Here is a 13,455-nt window from a genome sequence, read left to right as displayed (position 1 = left end):
CACAGTGACAAAAGAAACCCCAAAGCAGACCCAGAAACATCTCATCCCCACCTGAGGGTGCACCCAAGACCCCCAGGGCTCCTTCTTCCCCCCCCTCCCCACTAGGCTAGTCTCAGCTGGCCAGATCTGAGACTGCACATCCCCCCGTGGCCTTGGGCTGGGAGACATCTCTGGGTGACGGCGAGGAAAGAAAGAGAAAGTGCCAGACCCCGCACTGGAGTAGAGTAGCACAAAGAATTATGGTATGAAATACCATTTCCTGTGTCCACCCCTCTGGGCTGGACTTTTGGACACAGGAAGCACCCCCCATAGCAGAGGGCAACCAGCCCAAATTACTACACGTTTCAAAACATTGAGGAAAACAAAGTCTATTTTAAAAGCTGTGATGCATCAACAAACCAACTTGCAATATTTTTGTAATTAAAAATGACTGCTGGAGCTTTATATTCTGAAAACAAGTTTCACTTCTATTTTTGTAAGCAACTCTTTCATTTAATGATATATTTTGAGCTATTGTACCTCTTTGCTTTCATGCAGATTTACAAGTAAACTGTCTGGTGTGGGGAGGAAAATATCTGTAGGGAGAACAGAAAAAAGGCATTTTATTAAAGAAAAAAAAATAACATTAAACTAGAATGAAACATTTCAATGTCCACTGCTATATGTACCATGAAACAAAGTCTACTGTTCTGGTACAGGTACTCAAGAGAATGCTGCAGTCTATACAAAGCTCGCTGTGTTCAAAGCAAAATTAACATCTGAATCTCGCTTTTAAAATACCACCTACTCTCTAGTTTGTGTAAGATTATTTTAAAAATATATCTCCCATAAATTGACCTAGTAACAGAACATTTGAGAGATTCCAGTATCTCTTCTGAGACAAATAAAAACAACCAAAAAGAAGGCAAAAGTAGCTTCGCAAAAATATAGTTAACGTTTTCTTTCTTTTAACTTACCATCAATATCTGAGACAATCAGCATCTGAGGCTGGGATAAACCTTCTTGCAAGTTGTAGAACTGAACAGTGCTGTCAAATGTTATGAACCCTATTCTTGTTCTTGAGTCTCCAGGCAGCCTGAAGCATTAAAAAACAATTAGTTAAGCCCTAGATTTCTCTCTCAAGATGCATACACACACAGAGCTCCTGCTGATGTTGGCAGAAATTCCGCTCATGTATACAAGGGTGAAAGGAGAAGGAAAGAAAGGTCCAAAACAGTAGGATAAGTAGGATTTTCTGAAAAGCTGGGATGATACAATTCACTAGACTGTTACAGATAAGCATTCACTATCGATGTTTTATTCTGAGAGTGAGCCTAGTTTCATTTAAACATTACACTGGCACATGAAAGAAGGCAGGCTTCTCAGTTTTGCAGCAGAAAATAGACTGTTCTGTTCTTCCATAACTCAAATTCCCCATTTACTAATGTAGTCAATAGAGTACTTAGAGCTCTAAACCAAAATCCAATGCCTCTACAACACAACAGATTTATTTCTCATCTGGACCATGTTCCTATGCAAAAAAAAAAAATTACAGGAAGAAAAAGTAAACATTACAGAAATAAAATACACACACACACACACACACAAAATAATAAAAAGAGGAAGTACTAAAAACAGTGATGGCAAACAAAATCAATAGAGGCAAATATAGTTTTTATTAGCTGAGTATGTAAATTAACTGGATGTACTGATTTGGCACAGGATTTCAGGAATTTTCCTAAAACAACTGAGCATGTTTCAAGTTGACAAAACATTTGTCAGGAACTGATCAAAGACTAAAGCAATAAACAAATGTGAAGGATTTTATTGTACATGTAGATGTCTTGATCAGGAATTAAAAGCAAGTTTCCTCAGAAAAACTTTTAGAAAACAACAAGGCCTTCAGATGAGGCAAATCCATTTTCAAAAGATCTGAACACAGATCACAGGTTTATTAACCCTCACTCAAAAAGGCAGCACTGACAATCACACACAAGATGTTTCAGTGCAAAAATGAGATGAGAGAAAGCAGCACAGGTAACAGTGATCCAAAAAACTCTGAGCTGACATCACAATTCACCTAGGCAATCTCATACTAGTGGTTTCAGCCATTTCTGCACAAGTCCCAGCCAATTTCCTTTGCTTGGTTTGGCTCCGAGTTGGGTTTTTCTGTTGCTGTTTTATTTTTAAGACATGGGTTGCATTTCAGAATCTCTGACAACACAACTTTTGTCCTTCAGGGACAGAATGATTCAGCACTACATGCAAGTTTCCTGTAAAACTGTAGGTTAGTACTGTTCACAATAACACATCAGCTTTTTTGCAAACATTATTGATATTCTTACTTGTCTAGGTTTTCCAACAATGACTGGCAGACTATTGTCAAATATCCAGCCTCCACTGCATTATGAGACACATCTAAAACAAATAAATATACCGCAGGCTGAGGAGGACGAAGCTACAAAGTAAAGACACAAAAATAAAGTTCAAAAATCATATTTAAAGAAATGTTAAAAATGATCAGTCATTAGCAGGGGAATTGGGAAAAGGGAACACTTATAAAAAAATGCACAGTATAGATATGCAATAAAATAAAATTGATTTACCAAGAGTCATGTGGATGCACAAGCACAATAGTCAGTGGTTAATAATTCCAATTTGTAATAGGCACAGGATTTTATGCTTCAGAACAGAAACTGGATACTTTTGTCTCTCCCAACAGCCAACTCAAACACGACTCTAATACCAGACAGGTAATTCAGTCTTCAACAAAGCACTGTTCTTTCAGTATGTGGACAATGAAATTCATTCAACTGGATTATAATAATTTACCTCAATCATTTTCCCAGCCATCTAACAAGCTGCACTTACTCGCTGCCAGAAGTCTTAGCCACAGTGTTTCAATTCAAAGACGACAGAACAAATTATTTTTGCTGTTGTTAATAATGTCATTATAAACAGGGACTTGCCCAGCCATTGCAGGTTGACTCCTACTTAGAATTGTTTCTAACTACTAACTAAACATTTGAACCCATCTTCATTCTGTCGTTATTCCATTACTGGTCTTTCACAACCTCTTCAAAATGAGGGAGAAACTGAGAAACCACACTGCATCAGACTCAAGCTAGACTACACCACATTAAACTACAGACACTAAAAATGCCTCTAACTGGCACAAGCCTCTGAACAGCTACATTTGCCAAAACTCCAAATAAATAAAGAATTGTAATGATTTTCAATGTTACAAGGACCTTCACAGGAAAATAAATGCACACCACTGGAGCAATATGCAACATTAATTTTAAAGGTATTTCTATTAACATGCTACTGCTTTTGAAGTTACCATGAAAGCTTTTTTTACCATGTAGTCTGAGGAAGCAATGAATTCCACAGTAGAATTTTGGACCTCAGGCCGTTTGTGAGGCTCTCCGTAAGATCGCGTCAGAGGATTATACATAAATTCTTCAGGAACTATTAAAATGAAAAAAAAAAAAAAAAAAAGAGGATAATTGGTTTTTTTTCCCCCCCACAAGAAAAGTTTGTGTATCTGCCAGCAAATAAAAGCCATTATGGCAACTACAAGCAGACTAATGCAGACGTATTTCAGTTATCACCAACAACAGAAAACTCACATTAAGGATACACAGAACAAAGGAACATTTCAACTATTCCAAGCAACATAAAAGTTAAATAACTGGAAACTAAAGAAGGTTTATTTTAAACAGTAATATATCCCCAACTATAAAACACCAAGGCAAATAGAGTGTTTCACAAGAAGCTTTAATCTGTATGGTCTTTCATAAATCTTTGGCCTGAATTGCAGGCAGTATTGTCACCCTGCTGCACTTGCACATTGCAACAGCAGTTGGTGGAGTCAGATGATTTCATTATACAAGTAATCAAGATAATATGGTTGCATTTTCTTCTCCCAGAAAACTGAAAAACAACCTTTTGCTTCAGAAAGTGCACAGCACATCTGACTTATGATTCAGAGATTTTGACACATATCTTAAGAACACTATCGTTTTAATCTAAGGTATCCCACAGACCGGTGCAATGCAAATACTTGAAACAGACTACAAATGCAAGCAGCTCCTGCAACAAAGCTTACCATCATTAACTCTATAGCAGAGATTGCATTTCCACCTCCTTTGATCAATGAAAGAAACAAAAGGGTTGATGTATGTCCTGCAGGATCTGCACCTCACTATTGTGCTTGATGTTATTACTGGTAATTGCTGAAAAAAAACAACGGAAAGCTGTGACAAAAGTCCATAATACCTTTTAGGGAAAAACAATCCCTGTGCAGTGCAGAGTATAAAAGCTTCACAAGCCAAGATGTCCTATCATCTTTCCCTGTATCACTTTAGTTTATTTTCATACAATGATGATGCCTGGTAAAAATATCCTCCCCCTTAAAATCAGAAGTAACACATAATTGTCTCAATCCAACCTCACTAATCAAGAATGTAATTTTTTTTTAAAATAAAATGACTTTCAGTTACACAGTTATGATAACACAGCTGCCATGTTATGAGGACTTATGAAGGACAGGACAACTTTGGGTGACTAAACATGCCAGCCAGCAAACCCTACGCAAAGAACGCTTGTTATACAGCAAAAAGTCATACGAGACAGTTATTCACCTTTTTCACTGAATTATGGAATAGTTTGGGTTGGAAGGGACCTGCAAGATCATCTAGTTCCAAGTCCTTTGCCATGGGCAGGGACACCTCCTACTAGACCAGGTTGTTCAAGACCCCATTCCAACCTGGCTTTGAACACTTCTACGCTTGAAGCCTCAACAACTTCTCTGAGCAATCTCTTCAGTGCATCACCACCCTCACATGGAAGAATTTCTTCCTTATGTCTAAGTTAAATCAGGCTTCTTCCAGTCTGAAAATATTACCCCTTGTCCTATTGCTCTGTGACTTTGTAAAAAGTCCCTCTCCATCTGTCCTGGGGGGCTCTTAAAATACTGGAAGGATGGTGTAAGATCTCCCTGCAGCCTTCTCATTCCCAGGGTGAATAACCCCAATTCTCTCGGCCTGTCTCTGTAAGAGATGCTCCAGCCTTCTGATCATGTACAAACATGCTCTAACAGTTTCATGTCCTTGTGTTGAGGGCTCCAGAGCTGGACACAGTACTCCATGTGGGGTTTTACCAGGACATAGGAGAAGGGAAGAATCACCTCCCTTGACCTGCTGGTAACACTTCTTTTGATGCAGCCCAGGATACAATAGGCTTTCTCGGCTCCAAGCACACATGGTGAGTTCATGTTGAGCTTCTCATCAACAGCACCCCCAAGTCCTTCTCCCCAGAGATGCTCTCCACCCAGCCTATATTTGTGTTTGGGATTACCCCAACCCAGGTGTGGAACTTTGCATGTGGCTTTGTTGAGCTTCACAAGGCTGGCACTGGCATGCCTGTCCAGGTCCCTGTATGTTGACTGCACCACACAGCATGGTGTTGCAAACTTCAGCAAACTTGCTGAAGCTGTCCCAATCCCATTGTCCATGTCACCAACAAAGATGTTAAACAGCACCAGTTCCAGTACTGATCCCTGAGGAACACAACTTGTCACTTGTATTTTTACATAACAAATAAATCATTTAGATGGAAAGGAGCTGCTTAACAGTTATGAACACAACCCTCAGTCTGAACATTGTGCTTACTTTCTACTGAGAGCATGTGACACACTAGTAACACATTTGTCATGAGCAGCCCTCTGGAAGAGGGCACTGTAAACACCTTTTCCAGAGTGCCTGACAGTTCTGATTCAAGTGCAGAGCAGTAATTCAGAGCTTCAGATAACAACAGCCCAAGAAAATATTTCCAATAAGGAAAAAACTTTGAAGGATTTGTCCAAAGCTTTTCTCTTAAGAATTGCAACGAAGCAGCAACTTCAAAGCTTTTCCCCCTACTCTCCCTCTGTAAGCCCCCCAAATTTTTTTTGCTACTGTTAAATTCAGGACTTAAAGTTCATTATATTTTATTGTTTGAACAAAAATGGATATATTCCGTACATACACTCAGAAAAAAAATGCAAGCTCATTTACCGTTAGGTCTCTGAAGGGATGCAGCAACAAACCCAAAGGAAGCTTGGCCTTGTTTAACAAAGCCTGTGTCTGTGGAATATTTGTCAGCGTACATCGAAATGAGCTGAAAGGAAAGGAAAACTTTTTGTTGAAAGAGGAAATTTGAAAAGATGTTGAAAACATTGTGTTAACACCTGACTTTAAAAGAATTTGAAATTTAAGAAATCCCTCGTTTGACAAAACTGATTTATTGAACAAAATTTAATGCATCAGAGATTTAAAAAGCCTTCAATGAACAGTACTCCCTAATTTAGTAGTTCAGCCATGCAATTGACCTTGAAATAAAAAGATAAAACTGCTTTAGGTACAACCCTCATTGTAAATTGTTTTTTTATTATTTTATGCATGATAAAACATTTTTTGGGGAGACATAACTAAACAAGAAATACACTATTTACTAGTTCTCAAAGTAATACTTATCTAAGAGGTGAAAAGGATCTCAAACACTGAGGAATCAGAGTTCTAAATCTCTGTATGCCAATATATGGTTCTTTTGTGTCTACAAAGTGAAGGAGGAACTTACAGCTAAATGAAGGGCACTAAAAAAACCCAACGCAAGTACGTGCTGTCCAAAGCATTCACACCTCAGAATGATTTCAAGAGACCCAGTTTTCTGATGAGACCATGCATTGTCTCTAGAGCAGCAAACTCAGTTAATTTGGGGTAATGAATTAAATCTTTTAGGATTAAAATTAAGATCATTGCGGGAGGAAAATTTCCACTGCACCACACTGCACTTGACTTGGGATAGCAGACAATACAACATAATGTTAATTAGAGATGAAAGGAATACATCCTGATTGTAGAATTACCACAGTAAAATATAGTCACAGTTTATTCAGTGTATTTAGGCATGATCATCACAACTTTCTGGAAAAAATCCCATGCAGTATTACAAAAATGTTCTACGAGCTGTGCTGCATGACATTGAGGTGTTTATTAATAGCTATTGTATTCAGATAGATACAACTAGGCAAAGATTAAGCAAGTTCCTTAATGTTTTAAGTAAGCTGAACTCACACTGCACAAAATATGCTCTGATGGCAGGACAGCTTCAACATTTGTGTCCAGACACAGGATAAACTTCTTTTCAAGTGAAAGGGGTTATAGCAGCTCATTACAGAGATTTAAAGTCAGGATTCAGTTTAGACATTCTCTGATACTTTAGATAATGACTAGTCTCTGAAAAAATGTAAGATGCTAATATTATTACTCTGAAAAATGTAAGATCAGCTTCTGAAAAACAAAGGATGCCCTGAAAAATATAAAGATGCTGTTCTAGACACTTACTCTGGACTGCAGTTTAATTTCCTAAGATCTGAATTCAAGTTAGGCACAGGTGCTGGAACTGATGATACAGGCAAAATATTTCTATCTTGTGTAAGGTTTACTGGTCTCAAGCTTTCTGGCTGCTGAGAATGCTGTAGACTTAACCCTCCTAAGGAAGAGGACAGCTGGTTCACTCCTGGATATTGCTGGAAAAAAAGGAAGAGCATTGCAAATGGGTATACAAACAATCACATTTAAATAACCACTTTAAATCATCTTGTAATCCAAATTCTTCCAGATATGTATTAAAAACAAACAAACTATAATAGCAGTATTTAGCAAAAAATCTAAACAAACAAGAATTGTACAGTAGAAGCTAAAAGATGCTAAGACAAATGTGACATACTTTCCAAATATGTATCATTGGACAGAATTCGAATTCACAGAATTACAGCCTCATTTCAGTTGGCCTGCATCAGAAATAGTGTGGCCACCAGGAGCAGGGAAGTCATTCTGCCCCTGTACTCAGCACTGGTTAGGCCACACCTTGAGTCCTGTGTCCAGTTCTGGGCCCCTCAGTTTAAGGGCATTGAGACACTTGAACATGTCCAGAGAAGGGCAGTGAGGATCGTGAGGAGTTTGGAGCACAAACCCTATGAGCAGAGGCTAAGGGAGCTGGGGTTGCTTAGCCTGGAAAAGAGGAGGCTCAGGGGAGACCTTATTGCTCTCTACAACTACCTGAAAGAAGGTTGTAGACAGGTGGAGGTTGGTCTCTTCAAACAGGCAACCAGCACCAGAACAAGATGACACAGTCTCAAGCTGCGCCAGAAGAAGTTTAGGCTTGAGGTGAGGAGAAAGTTCTTCCCAGAAAGAGTAATTGGCCATTGGAATGGGCTGCCCAGGGAGGTGGTGGAGTCACCGTCCCTGGAGGTGGCCTTCTCTGAACACACTCCAGCACTTCAAAATCTTTCTGGTAGTGAGGGCCCCAAAACTAAACCCAGTACTTCAAGGTGTAGCTTCACCAGTACTGTGTGCAGGGAAACAATCATATCCCTGGCCCTGCTACTCACACTAATATGCTAACTTATAGTACTACACTCAGATCAATAAGGAATTTGGATCATCTACAACAGCCCGTTGGGTACATTTGCCAATTGGGCCTTATTTCAGAGAAGGGGATTTGTAAATCAGTACATTTCACTTTCTACATTGCTCTGCCAGGCCTTGCACATAAGACAATACTTGATATCACAGCCCATAGTTCTGATCAAATGTGTATTTGCTGATCAAGTGTTTTATGGTTTCCTGTCAAACCACAGCTTTTTGAAACACCAAACCTTTAGGCTGTACATGCTGGTAACATTTGATGAAACAAACTTGTTAAGCCTAGGAGACACACTTAGAATTTTAATTCAAAAACCTTCTCATAAGGATTTGAGATCCAGAGTTATGACATCAAAACAAACATACATTGTGTCAGAAACTATAAAGTATGAAAATGTTAAAACAAAATGAAAATGTATCATGCAGAAAATACTTTTCCCATGAAGTTACTTCATGAAGTACCTCTTTAACAACACAAACCTGTGGATAGTGCTGAAAGCCAGGATGGTGTCCTGGATTACTGGTCTGTACTGGTGTAGGTGGTGCTGCATTTTGGTATCCAGGCTGCAGTGCTGGATACCCATAACCAAAGGGCTTAGAAGCTTTTGATGTTTGGGTAGCTGATGGAGCAGGAACGGGGCTGCTGGTCACAGAACGTGTCTCTGGAAGGACAAGAGAAATCCCACAGATACTGAACATGCTTACTGGTTTTGTCTTAATTTAAATATAAACTCCCCTAAATGCTTAACAAACAACACTTAATTGATGTTTTTGTATTATCCATCAAGTTGTTTCTTACCATTGACCAAATAATCAGCAAGGAAAATATGGCTAAAGTGACAGAACCATTTCCTAAATGCAGACAAAGCTTTCCTTGAAGTAATGCAGTCCCTCTTGCATATCCCTGCAGCACAGCACAATCTCACTTTTTTTAAAGGCCAAATTTTAAGTAACAACAGGCCTATATTCACAGAAGAACAGTTGTAAGACTCCTGGTAAAATCCACCAGGAAAGTGGCCTAAACAGAAACCAACCACCCAACAAAAGCATGAACACTCCAGGAGAAAAAAGATCACTAAGAAAAATAATCAAAGCCAATCAAAAGACTGAAGAAATTTAAAACTGATCCTGTTACTCCTTGAAGGAAACATAACAAAAAAATTGTTTTTGAAATATTCCTTCAGCAGAATCCAAATGGTTCACCTAATAAAGTGAAAAGTTAGAATTTGCAATCCTGCATCCATGCTCCTGCTATCCTTACCACATGAGCTCAGACATGGTGTGGACAGCAATTGTGGCTTTTTACTTGACAGAGATTTCAGTTTACGCAATAACCTATCGAACTAAGCAAACTACTGTGTTACGCTCAGAAGCCAAAGCAATGCAAAAGAGCCAAAGGGGAAGGCTCTAAAAATTAATCCAGTTATCATTTACAATATTGGCTAACATACCATGTTGAACAGCATCTTTTCCACCTGCTCTGAAAAGGACAGCTCTACAGACTTGAAGACTGAAGTAGTCTGTTAGCAGGTTTATTTGCAACAAACCAGACATTTCTGATATTTTTAAGGAAATAAAAAAAAGCCAAAATAGCAGCAATTTTCCTTAAATGAAGAAAAAGAGAAAACAAAGTATCCCAAGCACCTCTGCAAACTGATTATCATTATCAGTGGCAGGTCAACTATTCTCAGTTACTGATGCCAACTCAACCAGGCATCCAGTGTAACTCAAAACAAGAAGCCTTGTGTTCTCTCTGACATGGTCCCCACTCTTTTCATAGGGATTTCCTTTCACCAACTTGTTAACTGCCAATAAACAATACCAGATATTGAAAAAAAAGATAAAAATCATAGCCAGAAAACATTTAAGTCTTTGAACAGAAATTCAGATTTAATATGCATAAAGAGCTTACCTGGATAGCCACCTCCTTCCAGGGCATCATAATTGTTCAGGACAGGAGAGGCACTGCTTGTAGTAGAGGAACTATCAATTGCTGGGGGAGGAAAGTAGATTTACATGAGGTGCTTCAGAAATGACAAATTTTGGAGATATAAGAGATAGAGAACTTTTTGTAAGAAACTTTGGGGAAAAAGACACCACTTCATCCCTAGAAAGCTATTATCACTGCAAAGAGGAGGGGGAGGAAGAGATTAACAATCAACATGGTATAAAAACCAAACACACATGACTCTCAAGGATTGAAAGAAACAGTTAAAAGACAAGAACGACGAAAAATGTTCCTTGATTATTTTTTTCTACTAGAAGTTCTTGCTAGATCACATCAACTGAAGCTACATAAATCATTTTCAAAAGTCTGTGTTGTGACTTCCTTTACAACTGCAAACAGCAGAAGATGCTCATCATCTTCAGAGTGATTATGCAACATTCCCACCTTTAAGTAATTAATTCTTTCCTTATTTCTGCACTGCTGCAATTCAGAGCTTGTTCTTCTTTCCATGTAAAGCTTCTGTTTTCCACCTAATACTGACAGGAGGTTTCAGCTTCAGGTTAAAACAAACAGTTACTTTTGGTACAGCCAAAAGTAACTACATAAAAGTAAGGAACAAGAGTTAACTAACAAAAAGTGAAAAAGCACATGAGTACACAGGCAGATGTTAGCACTGGAGAAACTCCAAATGCTTCCTTTCTAGTTCACTCTATGCATATATCTTGAATATCTTACAAAAAAAAACATTACAAACAAACAAAAAAATTAAAAACCCTTCTTCCAGTGTAATCTCCAAAGAAAAAGGGTCAAGAATATTAAATGTATCTGCTCTTTAAAACATCCCAAGCCAGAAGTATGACAGAAAAGAAAGAGTACATTTAAGAATTAAAAAAAAGATAATATATATAACATTCGTGTGGCAGAAAAGACTCAGAAGATATTCACTGATACTGCTCTACTCAGAAGAACTAGCCCTGACAAGCCCATTGTGAAACTGAATGTATTTCAAGGGAGAGCTTCAATGGTGGAACATTTGAGATGTCCTAGTAAAGAGAATTCTGTATCTGGAATCATAACATCACTGACATCTGGGACACAGTAAAAGCATAGCAACATTATGACTCCATAGAGACTGCAAGATCTCATTTCCTACCAAGTTTTATCTTTTATTCTCTTCCAGAACCTGAATGGAACAGCACTCATCATTTTGTTCCCTCATCAGGAACACAGCTTTTGAAGATTTGTTAATTTCTACTACAGAAAACCGAAAATATACTTTTAATTAGTTCAACAAGATGAAGATTTAAGAAATTGCAAGAAATTTTTCTTGTCTGATCAGAAGAGATGTCTTCATTTAAAAACCAAAACAAAACAACAAAGGAAAGCTCTAAAAGTATAGATGCACAGTTGTGAACATAAGACACTGGTTCAAGCTCATTTAACCGCTATGTCACCTTTTACAGAGGTTTTCCCCATAAAAACTTGTATTTATTGTATTCATCTATAATATTCTATACAAAATGAGCTTGCTCTTTCCACTAGGAAGATGTAACAAGTGACAGTACTAAGAGCAAATGGCCTCACATTGTACCACAGGAGGTTTGGATTGCGTATTAGAAGAAACTTTTTGACTGTAAGGGTTCTCAAAGACTGGAACAGGCTCCCCAAGAAGGTGGGTGAATCTCCATCCCTAGAGGTGTTTAAAAGACAGAGATGTAGTGCTGAGAGACATGGTTTAGCACCAGCCTTGGTAGAGTTCAATAACTGTTGGACTTGATGATCTTATAAGTCTTTCCCAGCCAGTGAGCTGCAAAAGTACTGTTTCCCAGGCTCTGCAGGAAAGTGAATCCTGTTACTGAGTATACTTACTGAAGACCTTTCACTTCAGGTCTTTGCTTCTAAACAACTTTCAATTTTTGTAACATTCCTGAGATGCCTGTAAATTACGACGTGCCCTCTTTTACTCCCCACTGGAAAACAAAAGGTTGACTTAAAAACAATGAGTTGGACAGTTTCCTGCAGTTGAAAAGTAGCTTTGAATTCTAGGCTGGTCACATGCATCATGGAAATCTCAGATTCTCCATCAATAAAACCCACAAGAACTTCATTAAAAAAAATAAAAATCAAACAACAGTTTTCCTATGCTTAAATCACACTACAACAGCTGTTGAAGTTTAGTTTAGCATAATAAGCACCACACCAGAGACCAGATTAGGAAGACAGAAAAAAGTTTTATATAGAAAAAGAATTAGAAAACACTGCTTAAAGTAATACTTAAAGCATGCTTTTACAGATAGCTAATCATTTTACCAATGTAACTTTTGCTTGCAGAGTTTTCAAGAATCTTTGGCAACACACTTAAAGATCTAACTGCTAAGAGTGACAAAACGAGAAGCTACACAAACAACCAGATGTCAACATCCACGGGCATGGCCTGAGCTCAACACCTGTCCACAGAATCTGTTTAGAATTTACATTAACTCCTGGTGACAGGGCATAAAGCAGGATATTTATTAATTATGTAGCCTATGTATTGAGCCTGGGTGCCCCTTCACTCTTTTACATAAATCAATTTAAATACAATGATAGCTACAAGGCTACAGGCTTTAGCGAAGCACAGAATTTGAGAGAGAAAGTGAGAATGTAAGAAGCATCAAAACTGACTGTGGCAGGTTTAGGGAACAAAGGAGACAACATTTGATTGGGGGGGAAAAAAAATTCTGACAAAACCTTTGACAGAAGCCTTGGCATGGGATTAGGCAAAGAATTATTTTCTGCAGAAAACTAAGCTGCTCTGCAGTAAAAAACCAAAATGCTCTCCTGGTTATTTTAGCCTACTCTTTAGAAAGCAGAGTTCAAACAGCTACTGCATCACAAGAGCCAAAGTAAACTTCATATCCCAAAGTGGAATTGTTTTGTAACTGGGAAAGTTAGACTCACAGCAAAAAGGGAAAAAATCCACCTGGTATCCAAAGTTAGGAAGTATCCTTAGACCTCAAAAGAAGAGTTACTCAACTCTTACTAAGCATAATTTAATACCAATATACAAGTCTGTTT

At 38.2% G+C, this 13,455-nt stretch overlaps 1 protein-coding gene across 1 annotated transcript in view; it reads right to left on the bottom strand.

Annotated features, from left to right (window-relative positions):
* Positions 1 to 13,455, bottom strand: part of SEC24B (SEC24 homolog B, COPII coat complex component) — a 47,378-nt gene that overhangs the window by 14,359 nt on the left and 19,564 nt on the right. The window contains exons 5-13 of the mRNA XM_054161735.1: positions 10,363 to 10,443; positions 8,931 to 9,112; positions 7,368 to 7,552; positions 6,039 to 6,141; positions 4,091 to 4,217; positions 3,341 to 3,450; positions 2,325 to 2,437; positions 957 to 1,075; positions 520 to 575 (exon numbers count right to left, since the gene is read on the bottom strand). Of these exons, the coding sequence (XP_054017710.1) occupies positions 520 to 575; positions 957 to 1,075; positions 2,325 to 2,437; positions 3,341 to 3,450; positions 4,091 to 4,217; positions 6,039 to 6,141; positions 7,368 to 7,552; positions 8,931 to 9,112; positions 10,363 to 10,443 (1,076 nt within the window). The remainder of the gene's footprint in view (positions 1 to 519; positions 576 to 956; positions 1,076 to 2,324; positions 2,438 to 3,340; positions 3,451 to 4,090; positions 4,218 to 6,038; positions 6,142 to 7,367; positions 7,553 to 8,930; positions 9,113 to 10,362; positions 10,444 to 13,455) is intronic.

Source organism: Dryobates pubescens, chromosome 1 (genome assembly GCF_014839835.1).
Source record: "Dryobates pubescens isolate bDryPub1 chromosome 1, bDryPub1.pri, whole genome shotgun sequence".
In the NCBI taxonomy this organism is placed as follows: Eukaryota; Metazoa; Chordata; class Aves; order Piciformes; family Picidae; genus Dryobates; species Dryobates pubescens.
This window is presented reverse-complemented; position numbering and strand designations above follow the sequence as displayed.